This window comes from Lynx canadensis, chromosome B3 (assembly GCF_007474595.2).
Source record: "Lynx canadensis isolate LIC74 chromosome B3, mLynCan4.pri.v2, whole genome shotgun sequence".
NCBI classification, from domain to species: domain Eukaryota; kingdom Metazoa; phylum Chordata; class Mammalia; order Carnivora; family Felidae; genus Lynx; species Lynx canadensis.
The window spans coordinates 17356659-17377869 of NC_044308.2; the positions used below are offsets into that span (position 1 = coordinate 17356659).

At 40.0% G+C, this 21211-nt stretch overlaps 2 protein-coding genes across 4 annotated transcripts in view; one reads left to right on the plus strand and one right to left on the minus strand.

The window, feature by feature from the left end:
• Positions 1-3004, minus strand: part of TTC23 (tetratricopeptide repeat domain 23) — a 101430-nt gene extending 98426 nt beyond the window's left edge. Inside the window, exon 1 of one of the 2 annotated variants that reach the window (XM_030317484.2) lies at positions 2797-3004. The gene's annotated coding sequence lies outside the window, so the exon portion shown is untranslated. The other variant, XM_030317485.1, reaches the window with a different exon arrangement.
• A 2454-nt stretch (positions 3005-5458) lies between these two features.
• Positions 5459-21211, plus strand: part of LRRC28 (leucine rich repeat containing 28) — a 133809-nt gene continuing 118056 nt past the window's right edge. The window contains exons 1-3 of one of the 2 annotated variants that reach the window (XM_030317488.2): positions 5470-5541; positions 7550-7653; positions 9133-9360. In XM_030317488.2, coding sequence (XP_030173348.1) covers positions 9193-9360 — 168 coding nt within the window. In that variant the 5' untranslated portion in view covers positions 5470-5541; positions 7550-7653; positions 9133-9192. Of the gene's footprint in view, positions 5542-7549; positions 7654-9132; positions 9361-21211 lie in introns of both variants that reach the window. The other variant, XM_030317487.2, reaches the window with a different exon arrangement.

Genomic DNA, 21211 nt, shown 5'->3' on the forward strand with positions numbered 1-21211 from the left:
GAACTGCAAAGAGGGCTAGGATATACAGGGGAGTAATGAGATATTGGCGTAAATTTGGTGAGTGCAATTTGGTCCACCACATCGGTCATCTGCAGCAGGGGGCCTTGTCCCAAAGACTATTTTCCACAGCCAGAGATTCCTCCTTCTCTATTTAACTAAGAACCACTGATCAAAAACTTAGGATGGGGATGCCTGGGAGGCTCAGTCAGTTGAGCGCTGCTGCTCTTGATTTTGGCTCAGGTCATGATCCCACGGTTGTGGGATAGAGCCCCACGTCGGGCTCCATGCTGAGTGTGGAGCCTGCTTGGCATTCTCTCTCTCTCTTCCTCTGCCCCTCTCCCCTCCTCATGCTATTTCTTTCTCAAAAAAGAAAAAAGAGGGGCGCCTGGGTGGCGCAGTCGGTTAAGCGTCCGACTTCAGCCAGGTCATGATCTCGCGGTCCGTGAGTTCGAGCCCCGCGTCGGGCTCTGGGCTGATGGCTCAGAGCCTGGAGCCTGTTTCCGATTCTGTGTCTCCCTCTCTCTCTGCCCCTCCCCCGTTCATGCTCTATCTCTCTCTGTCCCAAAAATAAATAAACGTTCAAAAAAAAGAAAATTAAAAAAAAAAAGAAAAAAGAAAAAAAAAAACTAGGATGGATGAGCTTTGGATTCTTTGAAGCAAGTGTTGAGGCCGGAGACAAACATCCAGCTTGGTGTTTCTGAAGGACTTTACTTTTTTATCGGGGGAGCTAATCCTTGATTCACCTGTTTGCCCAACACTGTGGAAAGTATCTGGTACCTGGTGGCAGCTCACTGAGTGTATGGAATTTAGTTTTGTCTCAGAGAAACACGTCAGGTGAAAGCCTATGGTCTGAGTAAGAATACCTCCCATATTCTCATGGTGTTCTTCGATCATAAGGGTTTTTTTTTGTTTTGTTTTTGCTTTGGTTGAAATTTCTTCAATTCAGCTGAACAGAACCAAGAAATAGTTCTAAATCCTAGGGAAAAGGAATAAGAACTTATCTAATGTGAACAATGATCCCTTTTAATTGTGTTAATTGCACAACTACCACCACACCTAGTAAAATTCATATTTGTACCACTAGACCAAAAATAAGCTCAACGCTTTAGAAAAATGCAAAGAAATGCATTAAGATTTGTTAGTCAACCATAGGAAAGTAAAGTAATTTGGATAAAGTCTCTTACAAGGCTGCTAACCAATCTGTACTCCATTAGTTACAGTAGTAAGTCCTTTTAATTCCTAGTCTCTGTTCTTGGAACGATCTAAAATTAGGCTATCAGTTTTATGTTCTTCAGTTACTACTCTCATTAGGTCTCACTCCTTCTGAAAACCAAGGACCAAACCCCTTAATTCCTGCAATTTTGACTCTTTATGCAACTTTTTGGGGGTCTTTTTTGCTTAAAAAAACACACACAAAAAACAGGTCCCCAAATGAACCTTCTGCTGCAGTCAGAGTCCATCATTTTTCAGGCTTGCACATATTTGCTAACAACTCAACCAGTACCCGGGATGCCAATTCCCTCCTTTTTTATCTACTGAAATTTTGCCTATTGCTCAGGACCAAACTGGGTCTTAAGCATGTTGTGAAGCTCCCTCTGAATGTTTCAGGTCACACTGATATATATACTCTTGAAGTGCCTGTGGTTTACAATAGGTATCTATGCATCAAGAGCTGTCCAGAAGTTCTGGTTTAGATGTTTTAAGCCTCATTTCCCAGCTAGAGTATGAGTTTTTTGAGAGACTTTATTTTATTATTTTATATCCCCCTATAACAGAAGCCATTCAAAAAATATTTATTGCATTCCTACTCTAATTTATGCTCTGTAGATATAGATGTGCCACGAAGTATATTTATTAGTTGAATTAATACATGAAGAATCTTTAAGGTGCTATACTTTGGCATTATATATTTGGCTGAATCCTAAAAAATACATTATATTGCTATTTCAAATAAAAATTATTCTTGCTTATCAATATTTTCCTGAACTTTCATGTTTTAATTTTTTTTTTAATGTTTATTTATTTTGAGAGAGAGAGAGAGAGAGAGACAGAGTGTGAGCATGGGAGGGGCAGAGAGAGAGGGAGACACAGAATCTGAAGCAGGCTCCAGGCTCTGAGCTGTTAGCATACAGACCGATGGAGGGCTCGAACTCACGAATCGTGAGATCATAGACCTGAGCCTAAGTCGGCGGCTCAACCGACTGAGCCACCCAGGTGTCCCTCATAATTTTAATGAAAATATCATTTTGAAAATACAAATGTTGGGTTTCTTTTTTGAGAATTTATCCTTATATTAATTACCCATTGATTCTGGTACATATAACAACACTATGTTTTCCTGGGTCATTAGCAGATTTGTCTCTGAATTACCCAATCTACAAATATACACAAATTTTGGATCCAAAGCGGATTCTAATTTTCTCTTATATTTTGATTACAATTACAATAATACAATTATTGTATTACAATAATATTACAATAATATTACTAAGTGTCCCTCTAAATCCATATTAAACAACAATAAATCACAGCAGTTTAGGAAATACAATAATCTATAATTAATCTTTTTCTTTTCCCTTGTTCCCTTTACCATTCAAAAATTCAATGATTATTTGGAAATAACATTCTTCCAATCTCACCCTAAAAACAGCTTCTAAAAACTCCTTTTCCTGCCACGATTGCGCCTGTATTTTATCTGGTTCTCCTTTGACGCTTACTCCTTTAAAACTATCGAAAAACCGGAAAAGTTTCTTTAACTCTCAAATCTCTGTGTCGTAAAATCCTTTGTCAATTTACCCAGTACGCAGGAGAGGATCTCTGTTTCTTTTTCGAGCGAATTACACAGTTGTCTCCGCAGCCTGATTTGCCAGTTTGGTTCCCGCTGTATGAGTTTGGTGATTCTTTGTACAAATTAATCACCATGAAAAAGTCTAAAGCAGGGCAGTTGCAGACTGAATTATAGCAGTCTTTTCCCGTAAAGCAACCTGGTACCTCACAAAACTCCAGGCGAACAATGAATGATAGAGCATGCACCAATAGGGAGTGGAAGAGAGTATTTTGTGGAAGTTTGCAACCCAATCCCGGAGGGCCAGAGGTGGGAATTTTAAAATGGGGTTTTCTTTTTCTTGGAATTTTCTTAAAGTGGTATTGCTGCCTTTTGATGTTAAAGTTTGTCAAAGATTGCCAAATTGCCAGATTAAGGAATTTTGAGTGTTTTGTGAAAATCGATACACATTCAAATTGACATTCTGGCACAGAATCCCTTGGCTGTTTTTATAGCAATTTCAGGGCTGTAGAAGTTATTTAAAGATAATTCATTATTTATGATCAAAAATAGGATGTTACAACGTGGATGGAATGGGAGGGTATTATGCTAAGTGAAATAAGACAGAGAAAGACAGGTATCATATGTTTTCACAGAAACTTAACAGAAGACCATGGAGGAAGGGAAGGGGAAAAAATAGTTTCAAACAGAGGGAGGCAAACCATAAGAGACTCTTAAACACAGAGAACAAACTGAGGGTTAATAGGAGAGGGCAGGGGAGGGGAGAAATGGGTGATGGGCATTGAGGAGGGCACTTGCTGGAATGAGTACTGGCTGTTTATGTGATGATTCATGGGAATCTACCCCCAAAACTAAGAGCACACTGTATACACTGTACATTAGCTAACTTGACAATAAATTATACTTATATATATGGAAAAAAACAAAAACAAAAATCAGATGATAGGGATGCCCAGGTTGCTCAGTCTGTTAAGCATCTGACTGGGGCTCAGTTCCTGAGTTCCAGCCATGCTGTGGCTCTCTGCTGTCAGCACAGAAACTGCTTCAGATCCTCTGTCCCCCACCTCCTCTCTGCCTCTCCCCAGCTCATTCTCTCTCAAAATAAACTTAAAAATTTTATTTAAAAAAATTGGATGTTAAATTAATGCATTAAAATATTTCTTTTGTTTTTAAGAAATGAAAACTAAGTGGCTAACATTGATTACTTTTAAAAAGACCTATTGTTAATCATTTTTGGAGTCACTTTCCAGTATTAGGAGCAAGTCTTTTTATTTAGGTTGATTCTTAATAACCTAAGTATTTTTGTTTTTACATAAACTAGGTTTCCTCGTTTTAAGTCCAGCAAAAAGTTCCTAAGTACTACAAATTCTTAGGTATCTAAGAATTCTTAGGTATCTAAGTATTTATATCAAAGTTCTTAGAAGTACATGACATTCACCATGCCACATAGTTCCGGAACTTCTGACGGCCAGGTTTAATAAATGGGTAATTGGTAAGTATTTCATTATAACTCATACCTCGTCTTGGAATAAATGTTACTTTCATTTAGTATAACTTTGCTTTAGAGATTATTCATCTCTAACAGTAATTAAATAAACCAACAGGAAACTAGTTATAAAGTCAAGGTTGCCTGGCAATGAATCGCTAATAAATTAATCAACATCAAGCTTTTCAAAGAACAATGAATGACAGCAGATTCATGAGAGGAAGTTTAAAAAACCCTTCATTTCAGAAAGTTGCCATGTTAACAAACATCATATTTAAAAAATAAATGTTTTTAAAATGTTCCTTAGCAATGTTTAGAATTATTATTGTTACTATTATTATTTTTATTTTTACTAGCATAATGCTTTCTTCCTTTGATGTTATCTTTCCGCGGACATAGGAATTCTCATTTTGAAGAACTATTTATTGACGGCCTACTCAGTCATTCTAGGAACTGCCATAATATTTAATTTACTAAGCTGTTAGTGTCCCTTTTAGCAACCGTTTCACACAATAGACTTTAGGTATTTCAAGAGCAGAGACTAGGTTACCCACCTCATCTTTGGAACGAACCTGTCAGCGCGCACAGTGAGCCCTTAAATCCCATGCTTAGGCTCACCTCTTGATAACTAACCTTGGCCATATTACATAAACCTTCCAGACATCAGATTTTCATTCGTTAAACGAGTATGATACTAGTACCTGTGTCATGAGACTGCTGTGAGGGTTTAAGGGATTGTGCACAGCTCTTAGAACGCTGCCTGGTACACAATAAGCGCTCGGTGTTACTACTGTTGTAATTCCTCAATGTATGCAATGAATAAGTGCACGAGTCCCTGAATGAATGTATGAATGAAAGAACAAATCAGTTATTGGCAAGTCCCTAGGCTGGAAAGGGCTAAGTTGCCCCCCTCAACGAGTAAAGGGAAAAAGTGCTCTCAGCACAGCAAAACTCCAGCCGGAGCCGGAAGTCTAAGTTAAGCTACGGGCGAGGCCAGGCTGGAGGAAGCCGAGCTTTTGGCCAATAGGCACAGCGCTTGAAAAACGAACATCTCGTCCAAGATGTTTTGAAACCGCGAGAACAGGGGAGAATTATCGCGATGTTCCGTCTTCCCTCCCAACTCTCAGGAGCTCGGGTTCCGCCCCGCCCCGCCCCCCGCCGTCCTCGCCTCGCCCCGCCCACTGCCGTCGGCGCCCCGCCCCTCTCTCCGACCCTCGGTTGGCAGTCCAGCGCCGCCTGCGCCCGGAGCGCTGGCTCCGCCGGCGCCGAGGTGAGTGCGGCCGTCTGTTGCTTCGGGTGGCTCGCGTGCCCAGGGCCCCCTGGCCCGGCTCCCCGGCCAGCACGCTGGGTCCGGCAGAAGCGTCCGGGCAGCGGCGAGTGGTCCCTGGCCCGAGCGGGCCCGTCCGGCCTCGGGTCGCCATAGCTGCCGGGCCCTCCCCGCCCTCTGTGGCTGCAGAATTCCGATATCGGGTCTGTGAAATCCCTGCCACTGAGCTCGCTGCTTCCAAACTGTAACGACCTTAGTGTTTGGTTAACTCGGGCAAAGCGGCAGGTGTTTTGCCCAAGACTTACTGGGAAAACAGTCTTTTACAAATGCTTTTAATATACAATTTTTAATTCTCTAATTTCCAGTATTAGAAAATTGGAGTGGGTATTCTACTGAATTAAATACGGAAGTCAGTCTGAGGGTCTCGTTTTACACACACCTGCTTAACATGTGTGGATTTTCTTAAGGTGGAAGGATTTGTTTACTTGTTTTAAACAATAATAAAGTGGGTTGGTGTTTACATGTCAGAAAATTTGTGGAGGTACACTTGGCATACCGTTAATATTATTAAGTGTCCCATTTATCGTTAGTAGATTAAGAGGTAGTGAAGGGAATTTGTGGAAGAAATTAACCATCTTGGTAAAGGCTGTATCTTGCCAATGAATGCGTTTTGGAAAACCATTAGCATTTTTATTGGCACCTTTCAGATTTCATTTATGTAGATTTTATCTCCCACACTGCCTTTGTAGCCAGATGTATTTTAGCAGGGTGAAATGATGTTTTAAAGGCAGCCCAATCCCAGCCTTCAGGATTCAGAAGGAAAGCAATTAGGGTACACTGAATTCTCTTATTGGATCTTCATCAGTGAGTGTGGATTTTGGGTGTAGTTTTGCTTTGTAGTCTCACATTTGTATAAGCATTGGCTACTACTTAAATTTAATAATATGGAAGAAACAGGCTCCATTGAACACTGAAGTGCCTGAAAGGCTATATTGTAAGGCAGTGCACAGACTTTGGAGTCAGTCCACCTGGGTTGGAATTCTGGCAAGTTATTACTCTCTGAGAAACTCAGTTTCCTTATGTATAAAACAGGCTAAATAATGTCTATTGCAATGCGTAGTTGTATGGATTAGGGATCTTTATGGTACTTAGCAAGCATTTAGGATGTAGTATCTACAAGATGACCAAAGATTAGAAAGTGAAAAAAAACCTACCGTGCAGTATTACATGTTCTACTTTCATCCACTGATCAGCCGTTTGAGGGCACCTGCTTTGTGCTAGATATTGTGTCCAGGCGGGTATACAAGAGTGAAGAAAGAGCAAGATGTCTGCCCTCAGGAGCTTCCAGTCGGTTGGCTAGATTGACAATAGATACACCAGTAAATATTTAGATTCCAGATCATGAGGAGGCCTCCATATAAAAAAAAAAAAAAATAACAGGAGAAGAGTGATTTTTACTTTGAAACCCAAAGGTTGATGGGACAGTGCTTTCCAGGCTAAGAGGAGAGGTAGCAACTGGTGTGAAGAGTTGGACTCTTCCAAGAGACTAGGAAAAAAGGACTAGAAAAGCCCAGGAGCTTGGTGAGAAGCCAGGGAAGGGTATATCTTATCTCCAGATAAGGCTGGAGAAGCGAGGTGGGAGGGGGGGCCAGATTGTGAGGAGCCCTCAATGCTTGGTAAGAGCTTGATTTTCTTACAAACGTTTGAAGGCTGTGTTTAGTTGATATGTGTGCACTAGGGAGTGAGTTTCCCTGAGAAGGGACCATGGGATTTACATTTTTAAAGGTCCACTGCTAAGTGGTTAATGTGTTAGAAAGTATCTAGAGTGGACACCAGTAATACTCACGGCTCTGGCCGGAGATGAGAGTGGTTTTTGGTTTTGGCTGGTGGAGAGATGTGGATGGACTTGAGATGTATTTCGGAGATGGAAACCACTGGCCTTAAGATAAATTGGAGGTACCAGGTGAATGGCAGGATGGACCCACTCATGACTTAAAGCTTTCCATTTAAGGGATGAAAAACACTGGGGAGAATTCGGATTGCTGATGAAAAGCAAAATGTGTTAAGTTTGCAGCCCTTGTGAGCCATCTAACCTGCTTCCAGTTTACTACTTCAGTGAGTAATAACCCGGCAAACTTCTCTTTCGACACAGAATCGATTCTGGTTTAGTTCCCTTCTGCTTTGCAGGTCAGAGAATTAAGATGTAGAAAGATGGAATATGTTGTTCAAAGTGACATATGTGTCATAAAAACAGGTTAAGTGTGTAGGTAGAATCAGTATGGGAAGGTTTTGAATTCGTATGTTGCACCAGGGATATTATTGAATATTCCACATTGTCTGCCCTTTTAGATGAAATGGCAAGTGCTTTCATACTAGATAGGAATTGGGAGTTTGGAAATAATAGAAAATTACCAAAAAAGTTACAAAACTCTGCTAATGGAAGGCTTATGTTACTGCATTTTGCACTAACTTTGTGTTAAGACCCAGTGAAAATAGTTTTTCTTAAGAAAAAAAATTTTTTTCTTTGAAAGGCACTTTCAGTTAGGGAGTTCCAGAAAGGATGCCCAGGAAAATGAGGGTTTTGCACAGAGCTCACTCAGCCTTTTAATGTTTTTGCATTTCCTTAATATCCTTTGGAATCCTGTGAAGAACCCAGTCTTTGAAATCCACTGGACACCCTCATCTCTACCCCAAAGTGGGGAGGGGGGAGTCCTTGCTTTTATCCCTTATGAGCCATTTGACCTTGGACAACATTGTTGAAGCTCTGAGTTTTTTTCCTCTTGTGTTAGTTAAGTGATTGTGAAGTTTGTTTCTGCTCTGTGCCTAGTTGATAAGATGGCAAATGTTATTTCTCTTCCTACCCGGTCACTTTCAGAGCTAGAAGGGAATTTAATCTGTTCTGGGTTCTGGGCTTTACCAATAAATTGCTGTCTCCCTTGTATATGTTAGGGAACTGAGGCCTGAAAAGATTGTAAGAGAATAATACAAGGTTCTTATTTCCTAGTGCAGTGTTTCTTCTTTCATTGAAATAATAAAACTGTATATTCCTGGACCTGTTTCTTTACTGCTTCTGATAATCTACAAAGCGAAGAAGGAAAAAAATAGAGGTAAAAGAAGGAAAAAATTAGGATATAGGACAATATTCTGTACATAGTAAGAAATGAGGAAAGTAAAGCTGTAAGTGGTCTAGATGTTTTGTATGTATTTAGCAATATTTTTGAAACACCTTAAGCTACACATAAAATGAGGTAGCTCAAGAAGGAAATGGGTTTGCTCTATCTGATTTTTAAGCTTTCTTTGGGTGCATGTTATGAAACTAGTCTCTCTTCTATTAGGCATTCCTATCTCAAGTTCAAGAACTAGTTTTTCAGTTAGGACTGTTGCTGCAAAGTGGTACACATTGCTTAAGTAGTGAGAGTATTTAAATAGTTGCTCTCATCTCCTAAATATGTTCAGTTGTTATGAAGGAAAAATATAGGGATCAAATGTGTAACTCTCTCTTTAGTGTCTGCTAATAGCTGTGTGTGCTAACTGGTTTATTTGGCAATGCTTATGAGCACTATCATAATGATTCAATTTTCTTGTTCTCTTTAGAAATGGACCAATTTTGACAAGATGTAGTGCTGCAGCGTGCCTGATGGGATATATTCAGTCATGGCATCTGAACTTTGTAAGACGATCTCTGTGGCAAGGCTGGAAAAGCACAAGAATTTGTTCTTAAATTACAGGAATCTGCACCATTTTCCATTGGAGTTACTGAAAGATGAGGGACTACAGTACTTGGAGAGGCTCTATATGAAAAGGAACTCCCTGACAACCTTGGTACAGTATTATATTGCATTTTAAAAAAATCATTTGTAATGTGGTCCTGACCGAGATCTATTTTACATATCCTAAGACATTCAGACCAGGATGTACATCCCCTCTTGTTATCTCAGCAGGTAGTAAGGATACAAATACAGAGGTTTCTCGTTAGTGGAGAATTCATTATCCAAGTCCCTCCAATATGAGGTTACAGGAAGAGTTGTATAGGAAAGCAAAATATTCACTAATGTGCCAGTCATAGAATTAGTTTCCATTCCAGAACCCCACTTCACTTACCCTGTGCATCTGTCTTTGCTTTCTTTGTGGGATAGGCTCCTTAGCTGGTTTTTGGATGTTACCATACCGAAAAAGTTAAAAAGTAAAGAAGAAGAAGGCCAAGAAAGATGACCTTGAGTTAGAGGCATTTAAAAAGAGATGATCTGGGGCGCCTGGGTGGCGCAGTCGGTTAAGCGTCCGACTTCAGCCAGGTCATGATCTCGCGGTCCGGGAGTTCGAGCCCCGCGTCAGGCTCTGGGCTGATGGCTCAGAGCCTGGAGCCTGTTTCCGATTCTGTGTCTCCCTCTCTCTCTGCCCCTCCCCCGTTCATGCTCTATCTCTCTCTGTCCGAAAAATAAATAAACGTTGAAAAAAAAAAATAAAAAAAAAATAAAAAGAGATGATCTGAATATTAAAATATATGAAGACAGGCATTTGGGAAGCTTCATGTAGCCTTTGTTTTGGGGGAAAAACAACAAAAAACCCTCCCGAACCAAAAACCCTTCTTTATGATTGCACTGTGGAAATCAAATGATGTTGAATCGGCTCTCATCCAGTTTGTTGGAAAAATTTTTGCCACAGACGCAACATTTGATTCACTGTTTTTACATTCTAAGAATAAGCACATAGTTATTATAACCCTATTTTTTTATTACATATAGAACTTTATTATATATTTTATTACATATAAGATTTAAAAACACTATTTAAACATTTTTTTCCAAGAGTGTCCTAATGTGACTTCTCATTCCCACTCTTATTGTCAAAATTAATCTCTGTTTTAAATGGATATGCTTTACGTGGCCTTTTCTGGCTATTACTTAACCTCATTTGAGTCTTACACTTGAACTCTTGTTCTTACTCATTTTATGAGGTCTTGTTTCTCTGTGAACAGACCTATTTTTCATTCTCTTCTCTAAGAGAAGAGTCTATTTGGACTATCCTAAATATCTGAAAGTATGCCTTACTGGCTTCATTTATATAGAGTGTTTTCCTGAAAAAGTCTTATATAATCTGTGTAAAATACCTCCAGTGAGTGGAAAGCATATGATTTGTTCATTTTTGCCATATCTAAAAGTAAATAGAAATATGTCTTTCATTTTTAGTGTTTGGCATTTTGGCATATGTGTTATTTTGAGTGCCTAGTTAGATTTTTTTTAATTAGATTTTTCAGTTTTTTATTTTTTTAACATTTATTCATTTTTGAGAGACAGAGATAGAGTGTGAGTGGGTGAGGGGCAGAGAGAGGGAGACACCACATCTGAAGCAGGCTCCAAGCTCTGAGCTGTCAGCACAGAGCCCGACGCGGGGCTCAAACCCATGAACCATGAGATCATGACCTGAGCCGAAGTTGGACGCTTAACCAACTGAACTACCCAGGCACTCCATAGGTTTTTCAGTTTTAAAACTGTAATTATTTTGGGGAGCCTGGGTGGCTCGGTCAATTAAGTGTTCAACTCTTGATTTCAGCTCAGGTCATGATCTCATTATCCTGAGATTGAGCCCCGCTTTGGGCTCTGCGTGGAGCATGGAGCCTGCTTGGAAGCCTCTCTCCCTCTTTCTCTGCCCCTCCCCTGCTTGTGTTCTCTCGCTCTCTCTCTCAATCTCTTTCTCAAAATAAATAAACTTAAAAAAAATTATCTTAATCAAACTTTAATAGTAGAGTTATATTAATCCTTTTGCAAAATCATCATTGCATGATTTACCAAGTATTTCCCTCCTCCCTTTGGGGAACCAGTGTTGTGAGAAATAATTTGTCAAGGATTAAAGCCCAGATTTTCCCATGTTTGTTATTTTTAAAAAAATTTCTTTCATGTCTGTTTATTTGGGGGGGGGGAGGGCCAGAGAGAGGGAGAGAGAGAATCCCAAGCAGACCCCGAACTGACAGCGTGGAGCCCAATGTGGGGCTTGATCTCATGAACCATGAGATCATGACCTGAGCTGAGATCAAGAGTCGGATGCTTAACCAACTGAGGCACCCAGGTGTTCTTTCCGTGTTTGTTATTGATGTACTAGGAGAAAACTGTGAGTAGATTACTTCTTAACTGTTAGTCACAATCTACTGGAGTATAGTTTGTTCAAAGAAATTGATCTTTGTTTATGAAAGTTATAGTGAGCTTTTGGTTTTGTGTGGTTTCTCAGCTAAAGTTTTCCCTTTATGAAAATACCTAGGTATCTGCTATACAGTTGTAACCGATATTCATAATGGCTCATAAGCATACATTTCAAATTCATGCTCTGCCACCTTTTTGTTGATCAGAGATTAACTTGTTGCATATGTTTATGATAGGTGTATGTATTTTATTCGAATGCTTTCTAGTGAGCTAGAACATTTGATTCATGTGTATCAAAGAGCTTTTAAACTGTAAAGTGCTATGCAGATATCAGGGTGTAGGAATCATAGCAGCCATCCCATTCCTTTACGGTGCTGGATATAAGACACCTAGTATAAACACCTAGTATATACACCTAGTATAGTCTAGGAATGACTTACTGCATAGGTTTTGAAAGCAGATGAAATAGTACTTATCCTAGAGTGCTCTAAACTAGTGACTTCAGGCTTTTAGAATGTTTGCTGGTGTTCTTGATACAGTGTATTTCCTAAAGGGGATTTAGTATGTGGATTTTTTTTTTTTTTTTTTGAAAGAGAGCATGGGGGAGGGGTGCCAAGGGTGGGTGGAAAGGAGACAGATCTTAAGCAGGCTCCACACTCTGTGCAGAGCTCAACATGGGGTTCCATCTCGCAACCGTGAGATCGTGACTTGAGCCAAAATCAAGAGTCAGACACGTCACCAACTGAGCCACCCAGGTGCCCCTAGTATGTGGAATTTGACCCACAACTACGATACTGACGAAAGGGGAAAAGAAAACATTGGAAACATGATTTAACACATATGGGTTAATTGGCCTTTTTTTTTTTTTAAAGGAAGCTTGGGAATCTGCCAATAATTTGCATTTTCACATTGTTTTATTTTTTTTAATTAACACTTTTATTGTGTTTAAATCTTTTCTCCTCAACATTATCCCTTTCCCTTCTCTCCCCTCACCATATGAGCCTTTCTGTGAGAAGAGAAGTCATTAATGTACCGTCTCTGCCCTTCTTCCTTTCCTCATCAAGGGGCTTGGTATAGCAGAGTGGTTTATATTTTGTAGGATGATTGTTAAATGCTCAGAATTTGAGAAATGCCATATTAAAACTAAAACACACAAAAAAGCCTTTTTTATATATTTAATAGAATAAAGTTTTCATATTTTAAATCCAAAAATGATACATGCTCTAATATTAGTGACCATATAGGAACATATGGAAAGTAGTTGTCTCTCCATCCAGTTTTTGAAAAAAAATTTTTTTTTACATTTATTCATTTTTGAGAGAGAGAGACAGAGTACAAGTGAGGGACGGTCAGAGAGAGAGGGAGACACAGAATCTGAAGCAGTCTCCAGGCTCTGAGCTGTCAGCACAGAACCTGATGCGGGGCTTGAACTCACGGCGTGTGAGATCATGACCTGAGCCGAAGTCGGATGCCTAACCGACTGAGCCACCCAGGCGCCCCTATAATTATTTTAAATGCAGTTCAAGAATTGTTAAATCTCACCTTTGTGGTAGTTAGAAGACAAGAGAATAAGAGATACAAGTTCTGTGTTTGTCGTGGGATGGGTATTCACATAGTTATTGAATAAGTAAATAAATACATGAATATAAAGTAGATTAATATAAGGACTCTCATGTAGGTATAAGAGTTCCAGACTGAGTGCCTCTGAAAGCAGGGACTCTGTCATAAATTCTGTATCCTCATGCCTGGCCTACTGCCCAACATTTGTAGGACACATAATCTAATTCTATGTTGCAGGACTGTAGAAGACTTTTTAAAGAAGATACTATTTGCATTGACACTGAAGAGTGACTTTGACAGGAGGTTAGGAGGAAAAGAATTCATTCAACATGTCTTTACTGAGCACTTACTATGTGCCCAGTATTCTTCAAGTCACTGACTTGGAACAAATTCTTATTCTCATGGAATTTTCATTTGTTGACATCCCAAGCTGAAGAGAAAGTATGAACTAAGACTCATTGGCAGGACGTTCAGGGGACAAGTGTAGGCGCCTATTTTGCCTAGAGCAATGTTGTGTTTTGTTTTTATTTTTTTTACTTTTTTTATTGTGTTCTTCAGAGCCTGAGGGTTCCTAAAAAGGGCTGAGGTGGAGAATTATGGGAAAACTGAGCAGTAGTGTGTCTCCTCTGCAGTCAGAGCAGCTGTCCTTTTGTTTGCTCATATATTGGTGCTCTTTACACAAAACCCCACGTGGGTGGGATGTGTAGATCTAATAAATGTTTGCAAATTCCTTTTAGCAGAACCATTTATTCGGAAAGTTTGATGAGTAACATAGATGTAACTGGGAATTATTCTTATTTAGGGGAGGGGATAGGCAGGATTCTTGCTCAGTCCACACCTCCTTCCCTTCTAAGGAACTGTGTGTCTAGGAAACCACAGAGTAGAATAGAAAGTCACTAACTTAGCACAGCTGACATGAGAATTCTGCATTCTACCAGGCAAGGCCATCTGCTTGGGGAGTGGAGATTTGCAGAGAATGCAGGCTTGAAGTTGTGAAGAATCACATGGCACTTTGGCCAGAGAAAGGTAACAGGATTGTTGGCATTGTTCAGCAAGCTGTTGGTTGCCAGGCTTAATGGTGGAACTGTGTGCCTTGTTTAGGGGAGTTTCTCCTACAACACTCAGCTGAGGTATGAAGAAGGTGTGCTGTTGTATTCTTGAAGGCTTAGGTGTTTCCCAGGTGGATACAATACAGTACAGAAGGACTAAGGGGATTTAGTAATTTGGCAGGAGGGATTGGGACATGGATGATGGAATATGGAACGTGAGCTGGATTGGAGGCAAAGAAAGAAAGGAGGAGTGCATGAATAGGGAGAATGGAGAGGGGCCAAAGGATCCACTGACATTGAAGAATTGTATTAGGCACGATTGAGTAAGCCATCTAGGGGGATGGGACATGTGGTTCTGGAGAGAGACTGCAGGTGTAGAGAAGTTTCAGGTGAAGGCCGGCTAGGAGTGTGCCGGATGAAGGGGGCTAAGGTGAATCCTACCCCCATTCCCCCTCAGTTCTGCACCAGTAGCTAGAATCAGATTTCTAAGAGTTGGAGAAGGAATATAGCTCGGAAGCAGCAATCACCAGCTCTCACCCCTAACCCGGAAGTTCATGGAAGAAGGGAATTAGCAGGGGAAGCATTTAAGGACTGCAGTCACAGGAAGGGGCTGTTTCAGTGTTTAGTAGCAAAGATAACAGACCCAGGTTCTATGTGCTACACCTCTTTGGACCTCAGTTTCTTCATTTACAAAATAAAAGGCCACAAGAGACTTGGAAGGGGGGGGGGGTGGGGAAGAAATCCCAACCAGGAAGTGAAATCCCGTGACGGATCTGCCAACTTCTCTTAATGAGAATAGCAGGCAGGAGGTTTTCCTGGGGACATGGAATAGTGACCTACCCAAATACTAACGGAGCTCTCACCAGTTACCAGTTTTGTTTGTGAATATGAATGGACAAGAAAAGACATCTAAGTTTTAATGAAAGAGGAGAGTTTGGTTTATGTCTGAGCAGTAAGAGCAGCTGGATCTTGATGAAGCAATTAATCTGTGCTACAAGAGAGAACCTCACTTAAAAGTGATACCCTGCTGGGATTGACGGGAAGCAGAGGTCTGTTCATCACATTCCCAAATTGGGATGGGGCATAAGGCACGGAAGTGTTTCCTTTCCTGTGGACCCAGGAGAAAACATTCTTGACCTTCCCCCATAAAATATAAACAGGCAAATAAATAATAAAAGAATACAGATAGTCCAAACACAAAAAGGTGTTTAACTTCCAATGGAAGGTAAAACATCGATCATCCTTTCCTACTAGATTGGCAAAGACTAATAAATACCTAGTGTTGAAGATTATTAATTTTTGATGTGGAAGACAATAAGAAGATGCTCTCACACACTATCAGATGGAGTAGACTGGGCTGAGTACTTTTGGTGGCTGGTTTGAGCACATCGGTCGGCATTTTGAAAGAGTATGTGTCTGAATGCGTCAGTATTTTTCACCTGTAAGAATTTACACAGCAGAAAAAAAAATATCAAGTGAACGTTTGTGAATATGTCAAATGAACATGTCAAGTGAACAGGATGGTCATCAAAACGTTGGATGCAATGAAACATTATGAAAACCTAAATGTTCATCAGTCTGGGATTGGTTAAAATCTGATAGCAGCTAACATCTTTTGTAACATCATTTGTAACATCATAGCAGTAAGTTACAAGCACTGTCTTAAGCAATTTACATGTATTAAATTAATTAACTAATAAATTAATCTAAGACAATCCTGTGAAGTAGGCATTATTATTATCCCTACTTTATAGATAAATAAACTGACATTAAAAAGCGCATCAATCAAACTTAACAGTGATTAGAGCTGTAGGTTGAGGGAAGGCAAGAGAGTGGGGGTGGGAGCTGGAAGAGAAAGAACCTTACCTAAGGATGCAGAGTACAAGGGAAAGGTTCTGTGAAGTTTGGTTTATGTTTTTTCACTAAATACCTACTAGTTTTACAATTAAAAATTAAAATAAGATTGTTGGCGTAGAGTACCGCTAAGATCTTAGCTAGCTCTCAAGTTGTGTTAATCAGTGAGTCTAGATATTTTGATTTACAGTGATGACGATGCCTGCGTTTATGCTGCATCGACAGCTTCTGCAGCTGGTGGCAGGGTTGAGGGTGCAAGGGGCTGATGTCTGGGAAAGTAACATAGCTATGCCCTCCACCCCCTTTGAATTTGGTTAAGAGTAGGATCTGGATTAAATGAACATCACAGAACCTTGAAGGGAAAACAAAGAAATAGTAAAAGAGCGTCGTGCCATCAAGTGTGGCAGAAAAATTTGGGAGAGGGAATTAAGTTTTGTTTTTGTTTGTTTGATTCACTTTGAATTCCAACATAAGGGGCTTCTTGTTATTTCTTAAATGGAATGTGTGGAAATGATACGTCAAGTAGTAAAGCGTTCAGATGCTCTGTTTGTGTTTTAATGCTGATGTGTAGTATGTGATGTAGTTCTGCAAAAACACTGATTATAAATGTATCCTGTCTCAGTGATACACACATGCCTGAAGAGTAGGAGTTTTGTTATAAACCAAAGCTGCTTTTCCTACTGAATTTTCAGATTTCACAGTTTGCCCCCTGATCCTTACTGGTTGATTGACGGTAGTTCCCTGTCAAATAGGTAACAAAGTATTTGAAATAGTTTAGAAAATGAATGTCTGACCCCTAATTTCATTCTGTTTCTTGAATCACAGAATTTCAAAGCTAGATGGAGCTTTATAGGCAGTTTAGGCGATTTTTCTTTTTGGGGAAAGTAAGCTTAGAAGAAGTTAATGGACGGGTCCAAAGTCACTTTTGTGGCCAGTTAGAGCATGTACCGGGTCTCCTCATTTGTCACCTAGTCGGTCTTTTGTTTTAATTCTGCAAGTATTTACTGATGACCTTTTTCTGGCCTCGCACCATATAGTTAAAATGTAACCACATTTATCTGTTTCAGAGCAATGAGGTGTTCCCCTTTAAGTGAGTTTTCCTAGTTACCTCTGTGACGTTTACCTCTGAGATCTACTATGTAACTTTTCCTGATAGAAATGTTTTTAAAACTTGTATCTCTCTATACTTTCTTAAAATATGGGGAACATGATTTAGCCTACCCTTTGTGATTTGTAGTTTCTGCCTTGGGAGTTAGGAAGGGAGGGTTTAGAACGAGGTGGCAGGGAGAGACGTTTTTCCCTTACACCAGACCATATCCTTGGACACTGGAAGGGCTCTGTTTGCCAGCAGAAGGCTCAAAAGCCATTGTTATGTATGTGTTTCCACAAGTTGAAATTCATTTTCAAGCATGCACTATACTAAAATGAGCCACCTGTACCTTAAAAATGAGATGCCAGTTTCTAAATGTTAGCCCCATCAGATCAGTCAACAAATACGTATGTGAGTGAGGTACCTGAAGTATAATACATTGAGCTTTGGAATATGCTCCCCACTCATAATGAACAATTATGTCATACATCGTCTTTTTTTTTTTTAATATTTATTCATTTTTGAAAGACAGCACAAGCGGGGTGGGGCAGAGAGAGAGGGGGACATAGAATCTGAAGCAGGCTCCAGACTTGAGCTGTCAGCACAGAGCCCGACGTGGGGCTTGAACTCATGAACCACGAGATCATGACCTGAGCCAAAGTTGACACTTAACCGACTGAGCCACCCAGGTGCCCCATTGTCTTTTTTTTAAATGCTTATTTATTTTGAGAGAGAGAGAGAGAGAGAGAGAGAGCGAGCAGACGTGCACTTGAGTATGTTGTGATGGTTTGTAACTGAAGTGCCTTTTTTCCTTCAGTACCAAAACTTCATTAACTTTTTTAAATTAAAAAATAATAAAAATAATTTTTGAGGTGAAGTTTATGTAATGTAAATCAACCATTTTAGAGTGAACAATTCAGTGGTGTTTGGTACATTCACAGTGTTGCACAACCAGTGCCTTTGTCTCGTTCCAGACATTTCCATCACTCTGGAGTAAAACCCCTCACCCATTAAGCAACTTCTCCCCATTCCCCTCCACACTTCAGCCCTGGCGACCGCCAATCTGTGTTCTGTCTTTATGGATTTATCTCTTATGGATAGTTCATATAAATGGGATTATTCACTATGTGCCCTTTTGCGTCCGGCTTCTTTTCACTTAGAGTGTTCTCAAACTTCCTCCAAGTTGTAGTGTGCATCAGTTCACAACTTTTATGGCTCAATAAGATTCCGTTGTGTGTGCATGCCACAGTTTGTTCACCCATTCATCCATTGATTGACATTTGGCCTCTTTCACCTTTTTGCTCTTGTGAACAGTGCAGCTATGAATATGGTTTACATTTAAATGTTTGAGTACCTATTTTTAATTATTTTGGGTATATACCTACCTAGGTGTGGAATTGTGGGGTTATAGGGTAGCTCTGCCTTTTTGAGGAACTCCCAGAATGGCTGAACCACTTCACCAGCAAGGTATAAGGATTCCAAGTTTCTCCACATCTCCCCAACACTTGTTATTTCCCAGTTGTTTTTTTAAATATTGTTATTATAATAGGTGTGAAGTGACACCTCGTTATGGTTTTGATTTGCATTTCCCTAATGCTAATGATGTTGAGCATGTTTTCATGTGCTTGTTGGCCATTTGCATATATTTACAGAGTATTCAAATTCTTTGCCCATTTTTAAATTGGGTTGTTTGGGGGGTTTTTTGGTAAGAGTTCTTTATATACTCTGGATGCTAGACCCTGAGCAGATACATGGTTTACAAATATTTTCTCCCATTTTACATGTTGTCTTCACTGTCTTGTAATTCATTTTCTTGTAATATCCTTTGATGCACAAAAGTTTTTAATTTTGGTGAAGCCCAGTGTATCTGTTTTTTCTGTTGTTCCTCATGCTTTGGTGTCATATCTGTGAATCCATTGCCAAATCCACAATGATAAAGATTCACTTCTGTCTATTTTTCCATGAGTTTTACAGTTTCAGCTGTTCTATTTAAGTCGTTGGTCCATTTTTAATTAATTTTTGTATGTAGTGTCAGAGGTCCAACTTCATTCCATCTTTCATAACTGCTATAAGAACTTAAATACATTTAATTCATGACTTCTTTGAAATGTGTTTTTTTTTTTAATTTTATTTATTTTTTTTTTCAACGTCTATTTATTTTTGGGACAGAGAGAGACAGAGCATGAACGGGGGAGGGGCAGAGAGAGAGGGAGGCACAGAATCGGAAACAGGCTCCAGGCTCTGAGCCATCAGCCCAGAGCCCGACGCGGGGCTCGAACTCACGGACCGCGAGATCGTGACCCGGCTGAAGTCGGACGCTTAACCGACTGCGCCACCCAGGCGCCCCGAAATGTGTTTTTAGAAGTCAGAAATGGAGCAGGTTTTGCCGAACCCTGAATCATAGCGGTTTGCAACAGCACAATTACTTCTTTTACTCACACTGTCATGACTCTCTTACTGCTTGGGGACTCTGGTTAATGGTGTCCAAAGTCAGGGATGGAGACTGACAAAGCTTGCATCACGTGGAGGTCACTATGAACTTTCTGAGCTTTTATGTAACTTTTTGTATTTCACTTCAAAATTTTATTTTTATTTTTTTCATTAAAAAAAAGTTAATTAGGGGCGCCTGGGTGGCTCAGCTCAGGTCATCATCTCACAGTCCTTGATGGAGCCCATCATTGGGCTCTGCCCTGGGTGTGGGGGCTGCTTGGGATTCTCACCTTCTCTCTCTGCCCACCCCCCCCACCTCCCAAAATAAATATTTTTTTTTTTTAAGTTTAGTTGTGGGACTAAAGGGGGAAAAAAAACCATTTCATTCACAAACTGTCACAATACACACAACAAGCTTCGCGGTGTTTGTAAAGACACATTTCAAAGTTGTGAATTAGATGCGTTTTAGTTCTCACAGCTCAGGCTCTTGAAGGCTACCACTTCAACATAATTCCACTGAGCAGAGTAAGTCACTTAGCCACATCCAGCTCGAAGAGACAAATGCAGTCCTACCAGGTGCCCAGCCAGGGAAGAGGAAGAAGCAGGTGGCTCACAGTGCCTACCAGGGCACATCACTCAGCATAGTGTTTGCAACATATTTGAACTATTTGTTCCAAGATACACGATTTAAAAACGTTCGCATGTAAGGAGGTAGGCAGTTTTCCTTAAAAGGGTGTAGTAAAACATCATTGATTCAAAATCAGAGGTAAATTTTATACTTAAATGTGCTTGCTGAAGGTTACTTTTACATTCCCCGTAAAGAAGAGTTGTTCAGCTAAGTGCAATGTGGGATTTAATGCAGAGAATTTTGGCTTAATTTAGAAAACATTTGTAACTAGTTTAGCAGAAAGTAATTCAGTGATGCTTACCAGTAGGTGTCAGCCACAGCCCGTGCAGTGGGCTGCTCATTTGTCAGGCTGGTTGGGCCTGAACTAATTAATAAGGGTTCGGGGTTTTCCCCACCCGTGTTGTAATGAACTGCAATTTTCTTAAGGTCACCTTGCTTATTTTTAAATAAAAACACAGTGTATCTAACCGTTAATAAAGATATGGTAATGCACCATTAGCAGTAGAAACATTATTCAGTGCTTAATTGTGTGTGAAGCTGTGTATCTCAAAAGAGCTAACCAGTTTCTCATGGGATAATTAGAATGCTGTTGGATGGCACGAAATCGTCATCTGGGAAAAATGATCGCAGGTCAAGATATGATACTGATTGTAGCAGATAAAATAGATGAGTCTTTTTTCTGGATAAGTTTTTCCTTTTTAGAGGACCAGCTATTATTAAGCCTCTTACTGCCCCCTTCCCTCATCCTTCCATCCCTAGTTGCCTAGTTTGCCTAGGAAGCTTTGTATGTATGCCCATAAATGGAAATGCATATTCTCCTTAAAAGAGAAGATACCCATACTAAAAGAAACATTTTGAGGATTTCTGCAGATCCAAGAGTAACATCTGAGGAAAGACTTGTCATGAAGGACTTCATTGCATATATTGA